Raw genomic sequence first — 23,015 nt, forward strand, 5'->3', positions numbered from 1 at the left:
TACTGTGCAAATGAGCCATTTGAGAGCTGCTTTTCCTTGTCGGTCTGCTACTCTGTGAGTTCCACTGCAGAGCTCTGCTAGATTTCAGCAGATTTCTTCCTTGCAGTGCTGGAGTTCTCTTGTTTGTGCGGAGAATGTACTTAGTGCATCCTTGCATGTGTAAACTGGGACTCTGTGATATGAGTGACCTCATTCCCAGCTTGCAGAGGGGGTCGTAACGCTCTGGTCTGCCGGAACGTAGTACTGCAATAAGCCGCATCGCATGGACTCGTGGAACGTAGTTGCTGCAGTCGCAAGCCTCTTACCTCTGCTGCTATAAATCACTGGCGCCACTCTCATGCAAGCTCTGGGTGTGTTGCCTTAACATCCACATACTTCTCTACATCAGTAAAAATAAAGCTGAGTAAGTGTGACATCATGAAATAAGAAAAGGGTTCAGTTTGCATTTTGGAAATATATGCTTAGATTTGTGGGTCATCCAGGTGTCCTGCCCCCTGGGCCAAGGTGAGGAAGACAGCTGTGCCTTTTTAAGGGCTCAGGAGTCTCTCTCTCTGCTCTTCCAAGATTCAAGAGAGGTGTGTGGGGAATGACAAAAGATCGAAGGATGTTTCTGTGGAGTGGGTTTTTTTGTGCTATGATCAACTGTCAAGATTGTGCCTAATCACAGTGCTACCTGCTCATTATGTCATACCAGGCAGCTTTTATTTGCATGCGCTCACATGATGGGGAACGTCACCCTGCTATCGGAGCATGTTGTGCTTGGGTAACTGGTGGCATATTTCCACTTGGACAGCTTTGATAAGCTTGTTTGCCTCATGTCATATAGTTAATGAAGATATGCTCTTTTCCCTTTTGTGAAGAGGAAATGACTAACTCCCTGTAAAGGGTGCTAGAGCTAGATGGTGACAGTTATTGCTGAGGTTACAGTGATTTTGTGGCATTTCAAAATCCAGATGCATAGACTTAACATTAATATTTGTATATGGAAAATTATGTTGGAAGAAGCTTGGGGGGTGGATGAACTAGACGTTCTCGTCATTCCAGGTAGTTATAATCCCACCCCTCTCCCCCAGTCCCCTGTCTGCTTGAGTGGGCTTTGTGCCAGTTGCATGACAGGATCCTACAAGCTGCTGCTGTTTTGAATGTAAAGATTTGCACACTGTGTGGTGGTGGTGGTAGTGGGGGATGGTAACTTGAGCTGTGCAACGTCTAGCCAGGAAAGACATTAGCAAGAGCTGAAAGGCTCATTATGGGCTGCTTGAGAAAGGAAGTGGATAGCTTTGACGCTTCTTAAAGAGGGGTTTCTCAAAAGAAACATAGCTCTGAAAAATTGCTTTGAAAACATTTTCTTATCCTAATTAGAGATCGTTGGTCTGAGATTTCAGGCTGAGAGAAACGTCTATTGGGTGTGGTTGCTATCTCACCTGGGAACTGCAGTTTTTTTTCCAAAATCATGCAATGCTGATGGATCCCACTAGGTTTTTAGGGGGTTTGAGAGTAGCAGATGAATTAAGAAATGATTGAACAGGGGTAGATGCACTCAGCATGGTAGTGGCCTGTTATTGGATGGGCATCATGGCTAAGATGAGGGGAGTTCCTCACTTTTTCAACTCAGTGGGTATGGGTACTTTGTGATTAGCTGCTTTGTGCTCAGCTTGCCGAAGTCGTTGGGTTTGAGAGTGAGGCTTTCTACGTGTGGATTTTGGCATCATCTGTTCTATCCTGTCATGCAGATGGTGAAATGATTATCACCTGTCAGCCCTGCCTGGCACTGACCCCTGTGTGAAGGGCCTTGCATCCTTCCTGATCTCCTACAGTCTCTGGTGGCTGCCTTCCTGTGACGGGACACGTTTCTTGTTTGCTAGTGTGTTTCTTCTCTTGTGGTTGAGTGAGCAGGCTTGACGGCAGGGTCGTCTGGGACAGGATTGTGGGCCTAGCTAATGAGTTCTGGGTTTATTAGTATGGACTTGACTCAGGGTTGCTGTAATCAATGCATTTGCTTACAGAATGAAGACGGGGAAGTGAGGATGAAGGGTTGTGGAGAGGTGCCCGTCTTTGGGGGGGTGCTGTCACCTTTTATGAAGAATGGCTGCTGTATGGCCTTCAGTTGTTTTCCAGCTTTCAGAGGCAAATTTTAAAAATACAGACCGAAGAAAAGCATTTCCAATTCAAGTGCTAGGACATTTCATGTAGGGTGGTTGACTGACATTTCTACCTGGGGAAATAGAAATGGACTCGCATATCATAGATGGTGGTCGAGTGCTGTCGAGCATGTACATGTCTGTCAGGGTTTTGCATGCTCTGCTGTTTAAGGTTTTGAAGCCTGATTCATACCACCCTCCTCCCCTATTTCACATCCGTTTTTCTCCCTCCTCTTCCATGTGATGGAGCGGTTCACTCTGCCTTGAACCAGCCTTAAAGGTTGAGCTTCTAAAGAGACTTTCTGTGACAACCTGCTCATTTAGAACCGTACGATGGCTTGAATCGATGAACTTTCCACCTCCTTTGTCCTTGATCCCTGGTGTCCTGGGCAACATCTCAAACTTGGCTTAAAGATTAGAATAATACTCAAACTCTCCATGTGCAAGGGAGCAGGTTTGTGATGAGTGTAAACCCAGGCTGCTGCAGGTCCTCAGATGGAACTCAAGTTTGATGTCTTTTAAGGGCGCTGCTTTTGACCTAATTTAGGAGTCTGTTTCTTAAGTTGAGGCATAAGGAAGTTTTTAATTACTAATAGTTTTGTGTTTATTCTACTTTTTAATTTTCATTAAAGATTTGGATTAGTTTCTTAACCTCTAGTATAACTTAATAGCTGCTAGTGTGACCTTGCAGGGCATTTAACCTGAGTTTCTCTATATAAATAGGTAGCTGTGTAAACAGAGGTGTTAAAGTTTAAACTGAGTAATTGTCCATGAAGTGCTTATTCAGTTATTTACTGTGTATGTAGAGGATTGTTTGACTTGCTGTTGCTGACTGAGTGCTTGCTTTGCACAAATCGAAAATACTGCCAGTTGGCTTTTTACTTGTGACCCCCCTGCAGTTTAATGGCTAGTGTGGCAAGGGATGGGTCAGTTTCTATGCCGTGTATGTTGATGGGTACCCCAGGGTGCTTGGAGCATTAAAAGATCTGTGTTCTCTGGTGTTACATGGTACACCCTCTGCTGCTGATGATGATCCAGTTCATTCTGGTGCTCTGGTGCTGAGGCCTATGGGTTTGGTTGTGTGGCAGGAGTGACCCTGGGGCCTGTATCGCAAAGTGAGATTTATTGGTTAGTAGTGCTTGGTGGTATATCAGGTATAATTTCCCATAGGGTATGAATATTTCATATACTGCCATACCTATAGCATAAGTGAAACAGCTGTAATGTTTCAGTAAGCAGCAAATTGAATAATATTGTTTGTTGCTAGAATCGCTATGGATGCTGTTCAGAGTTTGAGAGGGGACCCTTGTTAACGGTGCGTGTTCTTCTTCCTAACAGTAATAATTTTACAATTCATAAATTCTCCACATATAATTGTTCAGCATCATGTAGTATTTATAGCTGCTTCTCCAGTCTGTGCATGAAAATTTGGATTATGGAGTGACACATCAACCCTTCATCCTTTTCCCCCAATGCATAACACTGTGAGCTATTATATTTTATTTTTATTTTATTATGCTATGCATTCCATACATCTGTGCTCTCTCATCGTTCTGTAAACTCCATGTTCAATAGTATCCTGTAGTGCAATATATGTACAATATGTAATAGTTATATCTTAGGTCTCAATTACAAAATATGTGCTCTATATTGCATATCCCTTTATATAGTATAGATAGTACTATATCTAATCTTTCTATCTTATTTAAATATAGTTTTTATCCATATTTCCTCAGAGCATTGCAATAAGTATTTCACTGCAGGTTGTACTGTGTATGATGATGCATGTGACAAATAAAATTTGAATTTGATTACGTGTAATACAATTAGGTTCGTGATTAAATGTATATTGGTAAGGCAAAATATTAGCGATTTTATCACAATTATTAATCATGCCGGTTAAGCAAACATATTGTAACCAGGCTAAATATACGATAATCAATAGAACATGTCTCGGTAGAGATAAATATATGGTTGTGTTCAATAAAGCATGCCGCTGTCTAGCTAATTATACATTATTAGTCTAAGAAAATATGTCGGTTATACTATCAAGCTAAATGTGAACAATTTTTAATAATTGTTTTAAATGTTTTAAAACATCTGCAAACGTATTTTATTTAAACACTTTCAACTGCGGTAAGCATGAACTTGAGGGGGAAAACAATTACCATGAAGCTGCCCGAATCTTAAAAAAAAAAAGAAGTAATACTCCCCAGTACAATTAGTTAGCTAGATGACTTGTACGTTTAACCCAGACTACCTTAAATCCAACAAGTTCTTGCTAACCCATAGATCCAGCTTCATGGTACAGGTTCCAGAGCCTCCCCCCCCCCCCGAACTTGACACTCTTGCTGTTTGTTTTGACTGGAGTGAGCATTTTGTCTGTCTGCGATCTGCAGTCCAGAGTACTGCTGCTCAGGGTGGTCCTGGATTCCAGTCTTCTACAAGTTCCATTTCTACAGAACCTGTTAAAGTTTAGAAATGTCTCAGACTATGTGTAAATGATGCTATGTGCCACTACTTGGCGATGAATCAGCATTTATGACATGTTGACCTAGTTATTGAAAAGCATTTGTCCCATTTCTAGTCTTGCTTGCTAGAGCAGCTAGACCAGTCCTTGCTGAAGTGCAGTGTGACCTGCAACAGCACCGGCTGTGGGGGGGTTGAAACGGTACACCGCCCCCTCTCCTGAATGCAACCTTTCTGTTGCCTGTTGTCTGTTTACGCATCGTGTATGAAACTGGAAAGGTGTGTCACTAAAATATGTTTTGTCTAGTGATCCCAAAGTGGTTTTCCACTATAGGTGCAGATACAGATCAGTTATTGCCAGATATGCGTTTGGATCTTGATAGACCTTCGGCTGAGGGAGAATTAAGTACAACGACTGGTTGTTGATGTTGCTCAGTGCCAGTGAACACCCTGATGGTGGAAATAGGATCTTTGACATGCTGTGAGCTGGCAGTGGGCTTCTGGGTTTGGCCTTGGCCTCGTCAGCCTTTTGGGTCAAGGGTGTCTGTATACCTTCAGCATCACTGGCTTGTCTCAAAATTTCCGCTAACCATACCGCTGAACTGGTATGATTGGGAGCCCCTGCAGGAAACGCAGCTGCCTACCCTCGAGGTACATGCAGCTGCTTGCCCATTAAGGCAGTCTTTACTTATACCTTATGTTGGCTGGCTGTCCTTTCAAGGAGAAGAGCTGTAACTCTTAACCTTCCCGAAGTGTCTAGCAGAACTGCTGGTGCCTGTCACCTCATGCAGCTGGTCTGTGCTTCTTTCTCTTCTCTAGGAGGATGGCTTGTGTGTAACTTTATTTGAAGGTTCTTCCTGAACTTGTGATTTTTATGGGCTTAATTTTGAATTTTTTTTTGTCAGGTTGCTGTCCTGTCTTGCTGTCTTCATTTGGCAGAAACAAATCTGTTCTGGAGGGTAAATGGGCTTGGTTTTATCATCTGTGCCTAGGAAGAACCCAGTCCAGCCCAGTTCTGTAGGACAAATGACTGTGATGAGGCTCCAGGGAGTTTCGGTTTGCTATGATTTAAAAACTGAAAAGGAGGCAGACGTGAATTAGGTTTAGCCGGAAACGCTCGGTTTTTTTAAGACATGGTTTATCTCTCTTGTCCCCTGCAGGTGAACACCATGAACTACGTGGGCCAGCTGCTGGTGACAGTGCGGGAGCTGTACAAGGGCCTGAACCAGGCCACGCTGTCGGGCTGCATCGATGTGGTGGTAGTGCGCCAGCGAGATGGCTCCTACCAGTGCTCCCCCTTCCACGTGCGCTTTGGCAAGCTGGGAGTGCTGCGCTCCAAGGAGAAAGTGGTGGGTTGGGCAGCCAGGGGTGTGGTGGCTGAGGCTCATGTCACTTTAATGCCCTCAACAATCAGCTGAGGATGTATTCATGTCCTGAATGTGATCACCTAATCACTTAGCTCTGGGGTAGCAGTGTTGTTTCACACCTGAACTTGAGGGTTTGAATACCTCTGCCCTTTGCGTGGGGTTTACATATCCTCCGTGGTTTCCTCCAGCAGTCCAAAAACATGCCATTTGGCTAATTGGTGTCTGTAAATATGTGTGTGTCTGAGAGGGTGTGTGTGTCCGTGTGTGTGTGTCCTCTGACAGACTGGCATCTTGTCCAGGGTGTCCCCCATTCAGTGTCGTTTGATGAACTGGCATACATACATCAAATGGAGCCACTTGAAATCTGTCCATCCCTGCCCATCCCCCTTTATGACATAACGGTACACAGATGGACAAATAAGACATGGCAGGTATGACAGACAAGACATGATGTTGTAAGACCATGCAGATTGATGTAGACAGACAAGACGGGACAAGACAAAGCAAAGCCATACACTCACTGGGATATTTAGGGAAGTTGTGAGAGCTTGTGAGATGCAGCAATTGAGGTATGATTGCCTTGAGGAGTTGTGTCAATGTGTGTGTATGCGTGTGTTTGAGTGGTACCGTTGTAGGATGCCACCTTTACAATAAGACTTCATGAAATTTCTTCCCTGCTATGTATTCCACAGTCAACTGTAAGTGGTATTATTCTGAAGTGGAAGCGTTTGGGGACAACAGAAACTTAGCTACAAAGTGGCAGATACAAGGTCCCACAGTACTGAGGTGCATAGTTTGTAAAAGCCACCTGTGCTTTGTTGATTCGGTAACTGCAGAGCTCCAAACTAGCATTTACCCCAGCACAAAAACTGTGCACTGGGAGCTTCATGGAATGGGCTACCATGGCCAAGCAGTGGCACGCAAGCCTCATGTCACCCACTGCAATGCTGAGCACTGGATGGAGTGGTGTAAAGCACGCTGCTGCTAGAAAAAGCAGTAAAAATATGTTCTGTGGAGTGACGAATGACATTTCCCTGTCTGGCAGTCTGATGGCCGAGTCTGGATTTCATAGCCGGATGTAAAGTTTGGTGAAGGAGGGATAATTGTACGTGGTTGTTTTTTGGGGTTTCAGCTAGACCCCTTGGTTCCCGTGAAGGGAGCTCTTAATGCTTCAGTATACAAAGACATTTCGGACGATTCTATGCTTCCAAGTTTGTGGGAACAGTTTGGGAAGGCTCTTTTCTATTCCAGCATGACTGTGCCTTAGTGCACAAAGCAAAGTCTATAAACACATGGTTGGTGGGTTTGGTGTGGATGAACTTAACTGACTTGCATAGCCCTAACACTTTTAGGATGAACTAGAATGGAAATTGTGAGCCAGGCCTTCAAGTCAAGCATCAGTACCTAATTGCTCAAATGCTCTTCTGGATGAATAGGCAAAAATTCCCACAAACATATTCAAAATCTTATGGAAAGCTTTCCCAGAAGAGTAGCAGCTGTTATAGCTGCAAAGGGGGGCGGACCAGCTCCGTATTGGTGTCTATGGATTTACAATGGGGTGTCATAAAAGTTCCTGTTGGTGTAGTGGCCAGGTGTTCCAGTACTTTTGTCCTCATACCATCATACCGTATCATAAACATCAATAATTAGCTAAACATTGCAGCGTCTAAACTATTTTCCAGCTTCTTCTTTGAACTAAGGTTCTAGTTGCAGTTACAGATACTGTGGACCTGGCTGTGGACTTGCTCTTGCCTGTGAGCTGATAGTCTTTCTTGAAAAAACTCTCAGCGCTGCTCAATAGGTCCAAGTCTGAGCAAGCTGTCAAGTTTGGTTTTTCTTTTCTCACTGTGAGACAGCAGGAGCTTCTCAGTAAGTTTTTGCATCTTGCATAAGGGGATAAAGTTACAAAGGCAGATAATGTTCCTCTGAAAAAGGGACGTCGTGCTGAGCGTGTCGACAGCGACCCACTGTCATTCAGTGAGCCAGTCTGGGCCTTGTGCTCTGTGGAGCCTTGCAGAATATTTCGTCAAGAATGACCCAAATAGCTTCTGTGGCAACTACACAGTGTATTAATAGTATGGTGTGGGACGGTGAAGGATGACCCCCCCTTCGCCTTTGAAATAGGGTGTGGTAGAATGCAGAGGTCCTCTGTAAAGATGTTTCTGTGCTTTTGTCCATCTGTGTGCTGATGGAACAATGAAGTTCAGACTGGGGCAGAGGTCCGCCTCCGGTCTTTGGGAACGGTCTGTCCACCGAACGCTAAACGGAGCTGCTGTCCTTGGTTTTACCCATACTCCACTTGGCTTTGCTCTTATAGTACTTAGCGAAACTTCCTCATAATCAGCTTGGGCCAGAAAACAGTTCCATGTTTATCAGCTAGGAGTGCCGCTCGTCTGCGTTGTCTGCACCCACCCACCCACCCCCCCCGTCATTTGAGTTTTCAGCTTTCCTGTTCATAGACAAGCGATGCCGAGGCTGGGTCTGGTGTGTGATTTATTTCCTGTGTTGTACTTTGTTGGTTTTTTCCCCAGTATTTGGAACCAAGTGCTTTTTCAAATGCTGGGCTAGAGCCCAGACCCATCAAACCAGGAATATGACAGGCATGTAAACATTCTTCAAGAAAGCCTGGTTGCTTTTCCATCTCAAATTGGCAAGAAGCCCTGAATAAATATATATATATCAGTGTGATGATGTAATGTGGCTGAAACTTCATACGCGGGTTAGTCTGAAGGGGCACCAGTCAGGGTCATGCTCTTAATCGCAGGTGTTGCCCGTCAGGCCTTGATAAACACAGATGGTGTCCATGTCGGTCTGCAGGATGTGTTAATACAATACCTGCAAACCATTACCCGGTATCTGGGGACCAAGGCTGCTATCGGTCTCCATGGAAACACCGTCTTCTGGCTCTAGCAGTGATGAGCTGCGCTGAGGAGCACTGTGTGGGATCCAGGGCAGTTATGATGACGGGCATTGCCAGGCCGCTATTGGCCCCATGGCCCTTCCTGTTGGGTGATGTCATCCCTTCATTCGAAATTTAAAGCAACGTTTTGACGCAGGAGGGAGAGCAGTGACCCACTTGGCATCCAGTGTAGGGAACTGCAGTTTCCCCAACAGATCTTAAGGTTAATAAAGCTTCATTTCATTCACATCAAGAGCGTCTGATGAAAATGAACCAAAGCCCTTGCAGACTGATGGGTAGACAACTGTGAACAGTGTTTAATGTTACTTGCTAGCAGCATGTCCGGCTGTCTGTGAGGAAACCATACTAGGCCAATTTCAGAGATGGCAGCTGAATGGCTCAGCAGAGTGCATTTCACCCCCCCCCCCCCCACGCCTTCTTCCCCAGATCGACATCGAGATCAATGGCGAACCTGTGGACCTGCACATGAAGCTAGGTGACAATGGGGAGGCCTTTTTCGTGCAGGAGGCTGCCGAGTACAATGTGAGTGAGACGCCAAAAGCCCCTGTCCTGGCTGATGGGGCTTTATGATAAGCGCCACTCTCGCTTCAGCTTCCTTTAGCACATTATCTTTCCCTTCCTATAAGCGGTAACACCACACTTCATATTTTTTATTGTGACCTCAATATGATGGTTATTTATAACAGACTATACTTTCAGGTTCTCACGTTACTATAGCGAGGTGCCGTGTGACTGGCTAGCGGTCGGTGCTTGTCTCTGAAGTCCTGCCCTCTTCTGTGACATCCCTCAGGAGGTCGTCCCCGCCCACCTGGCCACCTCTCCTATCCCTGTAGAGGAACCAGTCTTCTGGAGCCTGGAGCCCACCCCGGGGCCCGAGGACCCGGCTGCGCCAGTACTGGTGCCCAAGAAGAAGAAGCGGAGGCGGAGGAAGCACAAGGGCGACAACCGCAGGGAGGAGCTGGCAGCAGCCAATGCCAGCGAGGACATCTTCGAGATGGAGCTGAGCTCCGATGACGAGCCGGCTGCTCACAGCCCCAGGTGTGGACGTGGGATCTCTTCCCATCTTCAGTTATTCTGATTCAGTTTTTCCATGGCTCATTTTCATTCTGTCAAACCCCCTACAGGGCTGGGTCTCACTCGGTTGTCAAGGAAATTGAGCACAAGCCACACCCCGTCATCCACCCACGGGACAGCTATCCTCTTTCTGATGGAGACTGGTCGCCCTCTGACAGGTCTGCGTCTCTCTGGGTCCTATGTCGCCAAAAGATTGTGGGGTCTAGTCCCAGTTGACCTGTGCTGCATCTTCCCCTGCAGTCTGTCCTTGTTGGAGCCCCAGTCCCCGAAGAGTGACTCTGAGCTGGTGGTGAAGCCCTCTGAGAGCTTGCTCAGGACCGAGTCGCACATGCAGTGGTCATGGGGCGAGTTTCCCGAATCCACCAGGGTGAGGGCCGCACTCCCATCAGCCTGTTGTCCATTGTGAGAGGGGTCCACAGGCAATTTGCTAAGCCGCCTTCTGAGCAGCCGTTGTGAATGCAGATGTAATGAGGCCACGTGTTAAAAATAGTCTATTTGAATCACTCCTTCCTATCTCTGTGAAGTGATTCCGCCATCTTCTTAAAGGTAAATCTGACTGACTGTATGGGGCACTGTAAAATATACTCAGTTCACTGCAAACCCTTGCATACAGCCAGCATACAATGCAGCGCTGCCTGCCTGCCCAGTGAATTGTAAAGGTGATGTGTGGTGTCACCTGATTGCCTGTAATGCAAATGGAGCAAGAGAATTGTATATAAATGTAAGTATTTAAAGAATAACAATACTGGTATTCTCTGCAAAGGCTGAAGTTATCATTTCAGTTAATGTAGCAAAACGACAGGCGTACTATTTTGAAATGTCTTGTTGCTAGGATACCAGCATAGAGCGATTGTAGTGTTGATCTGACTTTGTCTGATTCCCTGTATGGGCAGTAGTGAGTGAATGGGTGATGTCCATTTCAAAATGAGCCCTGGAGTTTCCTTATTGATGGAGTCAAGCTGGGTCCTGCTCATTCCAGGTGGCCAAGAAGGAGTGGGCAGAGCTTCCAAAGACTGTGACCATCACACCTTCAGAGAGCACGCACTTCCGTGTTATCCTCAGCTCCGAGGCCATGGGGGCGGGGCCTGGCAGTGGTCCACCGGCAACCTGTGCCATTGTCAAGCCTGAGCCACGCACACCCGTCACCATGGCTGTGCCCGTCACCATGGAAACGCCTGTTACCACAGTAACGCCTACCCCATTGTCTGGTTTGACAACTTCCACACCATCAGATCCCATTGCCGCAGCGACTGCCGCTGAGCAGATGACCGGGGACATGGGCGACGTGTGCGTCGGGGTCAAACACTGCGGCCAAATGGACTCTCCGTCCAAGAGGAAGGGTGAGGCCCATTTCTCCTCGGACCAGGAGAATAATGTACTACTAGCCTGACAGATTTGTCTCATGGGAGTTTTACTAGAGACCCGTTTCAAAAAGCAGGATTTCTTGCTTCGCTGGATAACTTGTTAGATTTAAGCTACCGCAGTTTAAATGGCCTTTATCTTCTTTCACTTATATTTATCTCATGCAAAGGTTCCTCTGACTTTCTTAGGGGGTGTTCCAGGTGAAATTTGTGACTAGGAACTCAGAAATTCCGACTTCTGAATTCAAATGGATCTAGGATTAGTCACTGCCATGCTACATGCTATGCTAATTCTGTTCAGTTTGTAGGGCTGGAATTACCTCTATGGTATGCTAATTCTGTTCACTGTACAGGGTTACAGTCAGTATCTGTTTACTGTTACGTTTACCTTTACAGAAAGCAGCTTATACAATTACAGAAGTGAAAGTTTATCTTTCTCGGGCACTTGAGAAGCACTATGTGCCATGTTACCCAAGCTGGGCCTCTTCTAGAAGTTTGACCAGTTAATTTTTGGCCCTTTGGGGGAATTGAGGGTATTAAACCAGTCCCTAAGATTGCTCCTTTTGAATTTCCCTCTCTGGCTGATATTGAACAGTCACACACACAGGTATATAAAATACCTTCAGTAAAATAAAAGAAAAACATCTATTTCAAGACTATTTCCTAACACAAGCTAGCATTTTTTTTTAAATGGTATGTGCTGAAGTTTTGCACCTGATCAAAGTCATACATCCAGCCTGCTCTTTATTTTCCCTTGGTCTGTCTTCTGCGTGTATGTGGGGAGTCTGATACATGCAAAGCCCTTGCCCCCCTGGAGGACAGGATGGGGGAGAGCAGTCTAACTGTGTATATTGCATCCCCCCTGGTACGGCTGCTGCGCTGCCCTTATCAGATAGCTGTCAGGCGTGAACTGGTCACGTGGGTTGGGTTCCATCCCCCAAATCCCCCCCACCCCGTGAGAAAGCACCGTGGCAGGTGGCTCACGCCAGAGCAGTGCTGCCAGGAAGGAAGTGGCGGTGGGGGGTTCTCACCCGATGCTCTAGGCTAAAGTTTGCCCCCCCCTGCCGTTTCAGCTTAGTGTATAAGGATTCAGTGGGTTCTGAGGATGCTCGGATAGAGGGGGTTGATGGACCCACTCGCTCTGTCCACAGGTGTCAGGAAGAGGAGCCAGCACCAGGGACCGGAAGACATCTACCTGGACGATCTGAGCGTGCTGGAACCAGATGTCCTTGCACGTTATTTTCCGAAGAGGTATATTACCCATCATTCCCTACTCCTTTTTTAGAGATCAAGTTCTCAAAGTTTCCAGGTTTGCATGTAAAGATGGCACCCCCATCTGTGGCAGTGAGGCAGAGTCGGTGTCCAGGACGTGGCTGGAGAGTGGCACGCACTCGGGCTCGCAGTCGCCGCAGTCGGTGGGCAGCGCAGCGGCGGACAGCGGCACGGAGTGCCTGTCTGACTCGGCGGGGGAGCTGCCGGACGTGACGCTGTCGCTCTGCGGGGGGCTCAGCGACACCTCGCACATCTCCAAAGGTGGGCGCCACCTCCATCCTCATGTGGGAACATGAAGGGCTGATTGCCGGACTCTCACTGCCCACTGGTCACACCCTGCTTTTGTTAGTGCTGAGGACTGCGTCTCCCTCCTCTTAGTTCCTCTCCTCCGTTGTCTTCTGGCTTTCTTTCTTTTCCTTTTTTCCTCCAGTTTCATGTACCATTTTGTATAAATGATGTAGCATTGAATTGCTGCACACTTTTCTGAAGTGCCTTGGGTGTTGGGATTAGGCGGGTGAAAGGCACTATATAAAATTTGATTGAATTATGGGGTATTAATGGTGATGGTTGGATAGATTTGGCAGTTTGGTTTTGAGCAGAATGCAAACACCCAAAAAAATGCAACCGTTCCAACTTCAAGTGTTCTGGACGTTCTTCTGGTCACAAGTCAGCTTGCTTGGTGAGGCTGGCTGCTGTGAACACTAGGGCATAGAGCTGTTAAATAATCCAGGAGGTGTTAAGATCATGGCATTTCAGATTAAGTATTTTTCAGGGTTTGACGGTAACATGCGGACCTTTGAACACTTCTGTTGCAGAGAAATTCATGGAGCACATTGTGACGTATCATGAGTTTGCAGAGAATCCGGGCATCATCGACAACCCCAATCTGGTAGTGAGAATCGGCAACAGGTGAATATGGTAACACACCGATTGTCACACTTACGAACACTCCTCTGGCTGCTTTGCCAAGATGCATTTCTCTCTCAGGTTCTACAACTGGACTCTGGCTGCTCCGCTGATTTTGAGTCTGCAGGCGTTTCAGAAGAACTTGCCAAAGGTATGGACCCGACACGGCCAGGCACTTTCCTGAGGCACTTTCCTGAGGCACTTTCCTGAGGCACTTTCCTGAGGCACTTTCCTGAGGCACTTTCCTGAGGCACTTTCCTGTCACTAGTCGGCAGTCAGCAGTACGCTTGTGTTGACCATGTGTTTCAGAGCACGGAGGAGGCCTGGGTAAAGGAGAGGATGCCAAAGAAAACAGGCCGCTGGTGGTTCTGGCCCAAGAGGGCGGACCGGAATGCGAAGCAGGTACCGAGACTGGTGAGGATCGGGCCGTCCTGCAGGGGGCGCCCTCTCTGGCAGGGGCATGTCCATATCATGAGGAGGCAATCAGGTTCTTACTCTCCCTCTCGGTTTTGGAAGTAAACATTGACAGGAAGATTCAGGGGCAGTGTTTATATTTCCACTCGGAGGGAGAGACTTAATTTAGATTAGTTTGGTCTCCCTCTAATCCCAACCAGAAACTTAAAAAATCCTCCTCCGGGTAACATGTGGCCCTCACCCTCTGTGTGATGCCAGAGAACAGCAGGGTTGCAGGGATGTTGGCCGCATTCTGCTTTTTCCTGTCTGCAGTGCATATTTTCTTTTTCTTAGATTTGACTGGTTAATGTGTGAGCAATTTGAGGAGTGTGCATTGGGGGGGGTGAAGTAGCCTCATTGCTATTGTCTCTCCCCATGTGAAGTCTGAGGTCAAGCTAGTGGCACAGGAGTCAAACGATGGAGGCCCCGCCCTACTGCAGGAGAGCCCCGCCCTCAAGTGAGTCTGCCCTGGTCTCCACCTCCATTCCCTGCATGCTAGGGCTCCACTTAGCCCAGAGGACAGGGTCTCCTTGGTTGCGTAGAGGTGACACCCAAGCTGCCCAGCGGCTCAGATACAGCCGAGCCAATTTTTCCAGTGAGGTGACCTGTGAATGTTGTGACTTATTCTACAAGCTCCTCCATGCTTAATGAGTAAACACAACTGACAGGGCCGTGTTAAATTTGGATGCTTCTGTGAATAAACATGTCAGTGCCTGACAGTGTTCATGATTATGTTCATTGGAGACTGCGATTTTTTTCATTGTGTGAGTAGTGGGAAGGGCTCAATTCTGCCCCCTGCTGTTAATAAGTGGCATTTGCTTTTACTCAGTGTTGGAAAGCTAGTGGAGGAGAGAGCTAGGTCTATGCTGTGCTTGTCTAGATGAACCTGCAACAGAACCCTGGGTAATCCTCGGTGTCAGTCGACGCTCATGTCCATGTTCTGGTGTCCGGCAGGCCGAATACGGAGGACTCGTCCAGCGAAGATGAGTCCAAGGAGGTGGAGGCCGCCGTCCTGTCAGAGAGGGGGCAGACAGAGGGAGCAGGGGCGTCCCCACCTCAAGTTCCAACCGGGACCCTCTCCTATAAGAAGTCACTGCGGCTCTCCTCGGAGCAGATAGTGAGAGCCGCCTCACTGCTGTAGCAAACACAGATGGCTGTTTTCTCCTGTCTTTTAAAATGCCCCTGTTTGGCACTTAGATCTGTTCTGACATTTTCATGCCAAATGCAAAAAATCCCTCAAACTCAAGCTGCCAGAGGCCCAGAGGTGGTTGGTTAGTTGGTTGATTGACTGAGAGACAGACAAATGGGTTATTAGTCCTGAAGGAAATTGAGGACAGCATTCTTTCCTGTCATTGGCTACATAGACTATATGAACAAAAGTACTGGGACACCTGGCCATTACGCGTAGAGGAACTTTTATGACATCTCACAATAAATCCTTAGGCATCAATATGGAGTTGCCCCCCCCCCTTTGCAGCTATAATGGCTGCCACTCTATTGAGAAGGCTTTACACAAGATTATGGAGCGTGTCTGTGGGGAATGTTTGCCTATTCATCCAGAAGAGCATTTGTGAGGTTAGACACTGATGATGGACGTGAAGGCCTGGCTTGCAATCTCTGTTCTATAGAATTGTCCGAAATGCCTTGGTTTGCATATCAAGATAGAAGCATAGAATTATCTGTGTCCTGCTGCCTCAGAAGTAAGGTCCATAAAGACATAATTGGGTGGGTTTGGTGTGGAAGAGCTGGACTTCACATTCAACATCAGTGCCTGACCTCACACATGCTCTTCTGGATGAATGCGCAAAAAAATCCCTGACACGCTCTAAAATGTTTGGAAGGCCTTCCCAGAAGAATGGCAGCTGTCACAGCCGCAAAGGGGGGGACCAGCTCCGGACTGATGTCTATGGATTTAGAGTGGGATGTTAAAAAAAAAAAAAATTCCTGCGGGTGTAATAGCCAGCTCTCCCAAAACTTCTGTCCATATAGTGTAAAGCATGTAGTCATGTGACCCCCTCCCCATGTCTCCACCCGCAGGCCAAGCTGGGCCTGAAGGAGGGCCCCAATGACGTGACGTTCAGCATCACCACTCAGTACCAGGGAACCTGCCGCTGTGAGGGGACCATCTACCTATGGAACTGGGATGACAAAGTCATCATCTCCGACATCGACGGGACCATCACTAAGTAGGCGGTCTCTCAGTGGGGGGGTCTCTGGGTGACTGGAGGAAAGGCATTGTTAGTCTCTTTGTAATGGTGAAATTTGGAGGTAGCTGGTTCATAGAGGTACAGGAGGTAGTGCCTTTTATTTTTGAGATTTAAAGGTACCTGTTTCATAATTTAAATTACTCATTACTATACTTTCCTTCATGGTCTAAGATACACAGCTTATTTTCCTACCAGTCTTTTAATCCAAACTGAATTGAAAGCTGCTACCATGTTCCAGCTTTTATCAATGTGTCTTTAAAGTTAAAGAGCGTTTCCTGTAACGTGCCAGACTTGTGTGATGTTTAAAGGTACTGCCTTTGTGAATAAGCCCTCGTATATCGGCTAACAATGGTGTAGCTGTCTACAGTAACATGCTGCTTTTTTTCGCTCAGGTCTGACGTATTCGGGCAGATTCTCCCTCAGCTCGGCAAAGACTGGACCCACCAGGGCATCGCGAAGCTCTACCACTCTGTACATGAGTGAGTAGCTCGGGAAGAAGGCGCAGACACTGATACGAATGCTCCTGTTAGGCCTGCCTGCTTGTGTCATGTCACCTGCTCTGTGGATCTGGCTAAGACTCTCATTGCCATTTGTCAGGGGGCTGTGGCAGTTACCTAAGAGTGAACTTTCTCCCTTCCCTCCCCCCAGGAATGGGTACAAGTTCCTATACTGCTCAGCACGTGCCATTGGCATGGCAGACATGACACGCGGCTACCTGCACTGGGTGAACGACCGTGGCACCATCCTGCCCCGGGGCCCCCTCATGCTGTCTCCCAGCAGCCTGTTTTCTGCCATCCACCGGTAAGTACCACTTCAGGGGAGGGGGGACACTGGTAAGTACCACTTCAGGGAAGGACACGCCACGTTAGTGGGACTCATGATGTCTTGCGTTTGTCACCCTGGTAGGGAGGTCATCGAGAAGAAGCCAGAGAAGTTCAAGATCGAATGCCTTACGGACATCAAGAACCTGTTCCTGCCGAACCAGCAGCCATTCTACGCTGCATTCGGGAACAGACCCAACGTGAGTTGGACTCAGTATTGTTACTTCGTACATCTGGGGCCTGTTTAACCATCATGATTGTCGAATGGCCAGAATCAGTCAAGATCAAGGAGCACTAGGACACTTTGTGCATAACCACTTGAGATCCAGGGGAGAGAAAAATCATATTGATTTAAAAATATTGATTTGACAGGAGGGGGCAGCACCTCTGGGTCCCAGGTTCGAGTCTCCGCCTGGGTCACGTTTGTGGAGTTTGCATGTTCTCCCCATGTCGTCGTGGGGTTTCCTCCGGGTACTCCGGTTTCCCCCCACAGTCCAAAGACATGCTGAGGCTAATTGGAGTTGCTAAATTGCCCGTAGGTGTGCATGTGTGAGTGACTGGTGTGTGAGTGTGCCCTGCGATGGGCTGGCCCCCCATCCTGGGTTGTTCCCTGCCTCGTGCCCATTGCTTCCGGGATAGGCTCTGGACCCCCCCAACCCAGTAGGATAAGCGGTTTGGAAAATGGATGGATGGATTTGACAGGAAGAGGAGGTTGGCAAGGTCACATCTGCAAACATGTATCGTCATCCTAAATCTCTAACTGTCCTCTTTAAGGAATAACAGGAATTTACAGAGCAGCATGTGCAGTATGTGTCCTCTACAGGGGACAAAGATGAACTGCTGGACTTCAGGAGGATATCTAATGTATATCTCTGTGTAGATGTAGTATTTTGTAGGCCTTGTTCTGAATCCCACCCCCCATCCCCTGCTCCGCCCCACCACAGGATGTCTTTGCCTACAAGCAGGTGGGCGTGCCCGAGTGCCGCATCTTCACAGTGAACCCCAAGGGCGAGCTCATCCAGGAGCAGACCAAGGGCAACAAGTCCTCGTGAGTGCTCCTTCTCAGGCCTATGTCTGTGCTCTATATCCTCGGGGGCTCCGTTTATTCAACGTGTCCGTGACGCTCCCCAGGTACGGCCGGCTCAGCGAACTGGTGGAGCACGTCTTCCCGCTGCTGAGCACAGAGCAGAGCTCTGCCTTCAGCTTCCCTGAGTTCAGCTCCTTCTGCTTCTGGAGGCAGCCAATCCCGGAGCTCAGCATGGAGGACCTGCTGTGAGAGGGGGTGGGGCTATGGTCCCAGCCACGCCCCCCCAAAACCCACTCTATCCCCCTCGGGAAAGGGGAGGCAGGGTGGCAGCTGAAATGTCACTTTGAGGAGGACCGATGGCTTTATGGTTATCTGATTGTGGTAAAGGCACTTTCCGGAAAAGCTGCTTTTCAGACCTGTGTATCTGACAATGCAAGGGGTATGCCGGGTTAATTCTGCTACCTTATATTGAAGAGAGGAAAACGCACTGAGATGGAAAATATTCAGTATATATACTTATATTTTTTAATTGGTGACAATGCTGGTGTTGTGTTCAGTGGTTTGGAGTTATGTTCAGCTACATGCAGCGAGTATGTGTGTGGCGTGGGTGTGGGTGTGTGAGAGAGAGAGAGAGTGCCATTAAACCAAGTGGTATTTCCCATGTGTGCTTTGTTCCAGACCAGCACTTCATACAGTTCCCAAACTCCCCTAGTTGTGGGGGAGGCACCCTATTGCACATGTGTTTGGTCACATCATTGCATTGGGAAGAGGGTGAGGGCAGATGCAGGTGGGCTGTGTGCACACACATGCATACATGGACACTCGGAGCACAATCATACCCTGCTCCCCCACTGAGCCACATTCTTACTGTCACTTATTTTGAAGACATGTTTGTGTTGCAGTGCAAACCCTCACCTGTCTGGTTTGTCTGTTTTCTGTTGCACATCCTGTTCAAACTTCCTTCCTGTCAGTGTTTCATGAAGTTTTTGGGGTGGGTGGCTGTCTGACTGCACTCGTATGTGACGTGATTGTTCTTTCTATGAAAGTAATCAATCTGTGTGAGACCCGCACACTTAACCCGATAATTAAAATCTGAATATTAATACTTAAGGGTGCCAGTAGCACTTGTTTGTAGGGTTTAAATTGATATTTTTTTGGCCCCAGCCACAATCTTAAATGCCTTTTTAAATTGTATAAGTAGTATACTTTATGGTAAGGAGACTTGTTAAAATATATTTTCAGTGTAAAGCTTAAGATTGCATCGTACCTCATTTAAGTGAACTTGCCAGGTTAATATGTATTAATTGTGTTTAAGATTACAAAAAGATAATAAACAAGTGATGTCATAACCGTGATGTGGGCAATTTGTTTTAATTTTTTAAAAATCCATTCAGCAGACATTCACAAAGCGATGTGCAACTGAAAAAGCAGGGTTGGGGGTCTTACTCAAGTCTGCTGGCCACAGGATCTGAACTGGTGCCCTTTGTGTTACAGGCATGTCAGCCTTTCCTGCTGAGCCCTACTATCCCCACACAAAGCTACACACATTTCAGCTTCCCTGTTGTGAAGCAATCACATGTAAGGGTCAGAAAGCCAGGTCAGCCAGTGCCTCTGGAGCTACTGGCTTTAAGAGCCTGAAGGCAAAAAAAAAGTCAATGTAATGGTTACAGGATTTGAAGCAGTAACCTGATTACAGGCCTGTTGAGTCACACACCACCCCTTCGCAGGTAGGGTGCAGCTGTCTTGTGCATCTTTCACCTCTTTGAAGCCCCAAGTCCAGGAAATGCAGAGGCTGTACTGTTCTGCAGCCAGTCAGTAGGTGGCACTGTGACCCCGTACCTCCAGCAAGCTGAGCTCTGCTCCCGGGCTGTTCATGGCCATTGCATGCGTGTGGACTGGCATCCCGTCCCGGGTGCTCACACTTCCTGGGATAGACTCCAGGCGCTTGGGGACTCCGTACTAGATAATTGATTGGAGGAAGGATATGAATCTGTGTGGTTAAAAGATGCATCTGAGAGCCCAGGGTGATGGTTCCATCAGACTGTCGGGATCAGGGTTTCCTTGTCTTAAATATTTAGTGATTTTATTTTTTTTAAACTGGTGCACTTTATAACTCTTGCCTCGTTAATACAAACTCAAGACGCGCAATAAATGATTTTTTGACTCGTCTCCATTCGCAGATTGGTGTATCTACATGTTGTGTGGTGCCACTTGCCTGCACCACATTAAACTGACCAAATAGCTGAAGAACGTAATTTCATTACTAAACACTAGCATTCAACCAGATAGCACTGGAGCTGGGGGGGGGTCAGTAAAATAATGGGACAGGGTGGAACATCTAAATCTGCCTTTCTGCAATTTAAGGCACCCCCCCCCACCTCAACATAGTAATTTGTAATTATTCCAAGAAAGAACAGAATGTAAACATGGACCTTTACATGTCAGGAAACTGAAATGAAATGAAAGGTCTATAACATTTAATTACAGTAGGTCCCCAAATGAGGATGATTACAGTCCCCATCCTTACAGAATCATGTAAACAAAATATTTTTACATTTGGTAATTAAAAACTAGAGCAGACTTTTCAAATATAGATTAAGACCAAATATATTATGCCTCCAAGTAATAAAATTGCATAGTGTTTGTTTACCCATCTGTGATTGGTTGCCCAGGTCACTAGCTGAGAGGTGGCGGGTGGGGGGCTATCTGCTGACTGGGGGAGGGTAGAGGAAGATGGCAGAGAAGGTGGAGAGGACCACGCTGGAGTCGGAGGGTGCCAGCTTGCCGGAGGTGAGGATCAGGCCCACTCTATCCCCACGCTTCAGGGTGAGGATCAGGCTGAAGGGGGCGGATCCCCCGCAGAGGCAGCCCTGTCCACCGTCAGGCCCATATCCATTGGTGTTCAGCCTCTGTACACTGCGACTGGACACAGTGACCACAGCTTCGACACGCTCACCCTGCACTGCCGTCAGCACGGCGGTCAGCAGGTATCGCCCATCCACTGGCACAGTGAAGATCCCTGTGGGGTCACAAGAGGGCAGCAGTGAGACAGGAGAGGGCGATTTGGGGGGGGGGGGGGGGGGCTACAGCAATTCACAATGGATTCTGATAGAGGGTGGGTACCTGTGAGGGGGTCGTAGTACCCTCCGTCGTTAACCAGCACCTTGTTGAAACGGATAACGCCAGTCCCATTGAGGGGGGTCACTAGGGCGAAGCCGGCAGAGAAGGAGAAGGGTCCCTCCCCCACACTGGTGCCTAAAAGGGGACATATAGGTCATTCCGGTTTCATTACCAGAGGCTGGGGGGTTTTCCCCTAAGTTTGAGGATGGAGCCACTGTACGGAGAGTCAGAGTGGGGACGAGCTTCACGCCTTGTATTTAGAGCAGTACCTGGAGTGGCAGCCGCTCCAGGAGTCGCCGTCTGCGGTGGTAAGTGGACAGCTAAGGGAAGCAGCAGGAAGTGAGGTCGTCAACCTGATCTCAATCTGACATACAGAAAATTCACCAGAAAAAGTGCTCACCTGGAGAGACATTAGGCTTAGCCACAGACACGAGAGGAGGGTAACCTAATAGGGGTAAAACATATCGAGATGGATAAGTATGACCAAATGGAATGAAAAAGTGGGTTAAAGTGTTAAACAATGAAATCACTTCCTGTTACCTGGTGCCCCGGCAAAGCCCATGATAGGAGTCATGCTGCCGATACTCTGGGGGAGTTTGCTGGTTGCCCGGTGCATAGTGCCTGGGGGCCCGGCCTCGCCCGTCTCCAGTACGGGCTGCTGGGGGACAGCCGGGAGAAGTGAAGAGTCTGGAGGAGGGGTCAGGGGTGGGAGGCGGCCAAGGGGCGTGGCGGGGTCATGTGACCTGCTGGTCTTTATGTCCGGAGCAGGGCTGGAGGTCTCCGCTCCCACCTCAACTGCAGATGAAAAGTGACAGACCACCAGAGCTGTGAACGTGATGAAATCAGCGGATCGGAACGATGGAAGAGCATGATTTTAGAATCAGTATGGAACAGCCAAAAATTCCCATCATTCCCTGCTTGCTTTGACTGGTGCTTAACAATGAAGGACCTGTTCCAGTATTCTCCACATATGTACGTCACCCCATGACTGGTCCATGAAAGAAATTCAGTCCTGGTCTCAAGAGAATTTGCCTAACAACCGCACACAGAGAATACAAGCCGACTAATGACTCTGTTCAGGACCAGCTCTCAAGCAGCCATCCATCTCTCTCTCTCTTCAATTCCGTCACTCAATGAGGAAGAACTCCTCCCTTGCCCACCCACATCTGTGTCGTGGTTGCCAGTCCCCCAACCTTGCCAAAAATGGAATTGCTGGCCTCTGGGAGGAGAGCCCCACTCAGTGAAAACACAGGGACTTTCATTTTGAGAAGACCATAGGACATGTGCAACCCTCTGAGCAAACTGTAAGCACACAAGATGCTTAGCAGTGGACAACCAGGACAGATAAGTGATACTTCTGAATGTAATGACCGAGTTGATAAATTAAAACATACTGATTTATACTGATTTAGTCTGGATTCTACTTCTATAACATTATTTGTGCATTACGTTTCTGTGACATCTTTACCACCTGTGAAGCAGATGTTTTAGAGCCCACGATATTACAGAACTGCAGTGTTTTAAAAGTTCAAAATGCAATTGCTGGTAAATCTGGTTCCCAAACCATCTGCTGTCCAGAAGATAGGAAATGAGAAGGTCCAGGAATCTCTCAGAATCTTTGGGTCTATACTTCTTCTTGGCTAATCTCGAGAACCCAAAATTCACACCTCTTGTTCACCAAAACCCAGCCATAACATTTCATGATGACCCAATGATTTCTCCCATAAATCCCAGGGGGCTGGGAAGTAGGGTTGGGTACCGAGGTCGGTATTTTTAAATGTACCGACCGAATGATGCCGGTCCTACCGGGTATCGGTTCATGTCAATTCAAACGATGCCAAATTTCGGTACATTCACATGCTCAGCAGCGGCACGCA

General features: G+C 47.6%; 2 protein-coding genes across 4 annotated transcripts in view; one reads left to right on the forward strand and one right to left on the reverse strand.

The window, feature by feature from the left end:
• The window catches only part of LOC125724030 (phosphatidate phosphatase LPIN2-like), a 22,125-nt gene extending 2,752 nt beyond the window's left edge, over positions 1-19,373 (forward strand). The window contains exons 2-20 of one of the 3 annotated variants that reach the window (XM_049000884.1): positions 5,771-5,959; positions 9,324-9,419; positions 9,688-9,935; positions 10,022-10,129; positions 10,212-10,338; positions 10,951-11,311; positions 12,484-12,583; positions 12,678-12,865; positions 13,420-13,513; positions 13,592-13,661; positions 13,820-13,924; positions 14,347-14,420; positions 14,918-15,080; positions 16,001-16,149; positions 16,563-16,649; positions 16,819-16,971; positions 17,077-17,191; positions 17,936-18,039; positions 18,123-19,373. In XM_049000884.1, the coding sequence (XP_048856841.1) occupies positions 5,780-5,959; positions 9,324-9,419; positions 9,688-9,935; positions 10,022-10,129; positions 10,212-10,338; positions 10,951-11,311; positions 12,484-12,583; positions 12,678-12,865; positions 13,420-13,513; positions 13,592-13,661; positions 13,820-13,924; positions 14,347-14,420; positions 14,918-15,080; positions 16,001-16,149; positions 16,563-16,649; positions 16,819-16,971; positions 17,077-17,191; positions 17,936-18,039; positions 18,123-18,267 (2,667 nt within the window). In that variant the 5' untranslated portion in view covers positions 5,771-5,779 and the 3' untranslated portion in view covers positions 18,268-19,373. The remainder of the gene's footprint in view (positions 1-5,770; positions 5,960-9,323; positions 9,420-9,687; positions 9,936-10,021; positions 10,130-10,211; positions 10,339-10,950; positions 11,312-12,483; positions 12,584-12,677; positions 12,866-13,419; positions 13,514-13,591; positions 13,662-13,819; positions 13,925-14,346; positions 14,421-14,917; positions 15,081-16,000; positions 16,150-16,562; positions 16,650-16,818; positions 16,972-17,076; positions 17,192-17,935; positions 18,040-18,122) is intronic. The other 2 variants (XM_049000885.1, XM_049000887.1) reach the window with 2 other exon arrangements.
• LOC125724027 (EMILIN-2-like) overlaps positions 19,369-23,015 on the reverse strand; it is a 15,780-nt gene continuing 12,133 nt past the window's right edge. Inside the window, exons 5-9 of the mRNA XM_049000881.1 lie at positions 21,679-21,933; positions 21,539-21,583; positions 21,408-21,458; positions 21,142-21,273; positions 19,369-21,037 (exon numbers count right to left, since the gene is read on the reverse strand). Coding sequence (XP_048856838.1) covers positions 20,721-21,037; positions 21,142-21,273; positions 21,408-21,458; positions 21,539-21,583; positions 21,679-21,933 — 800 coding nt within the window. The 3' untranslated portion in view covers positions 19,369-20,720. The remainder of the gene's footprint in view (positions 21,038-21,141; positions 21,274-21,407; positions 21,459-21,538; positions 21,584-21,678; positions 21,934-23,015) is intronic.

Source organism: Brienomyrus brachyistius, unplaced genomic scaffold (genome assembly GCF_023856365.1).
Source record: "Brienomyrus brachyistius isolate T26 unplaced genomic scaffold, BBRACH_0.4 scaffold54, whole genome shotgun sequence".
Lineage (NCBI taxonomy): Eukaryota > Metazoa > Chordata > Actinopteri > Osteoglossiformes > Mormyridae > Brienomyrus > Brienomyrus brachyistius.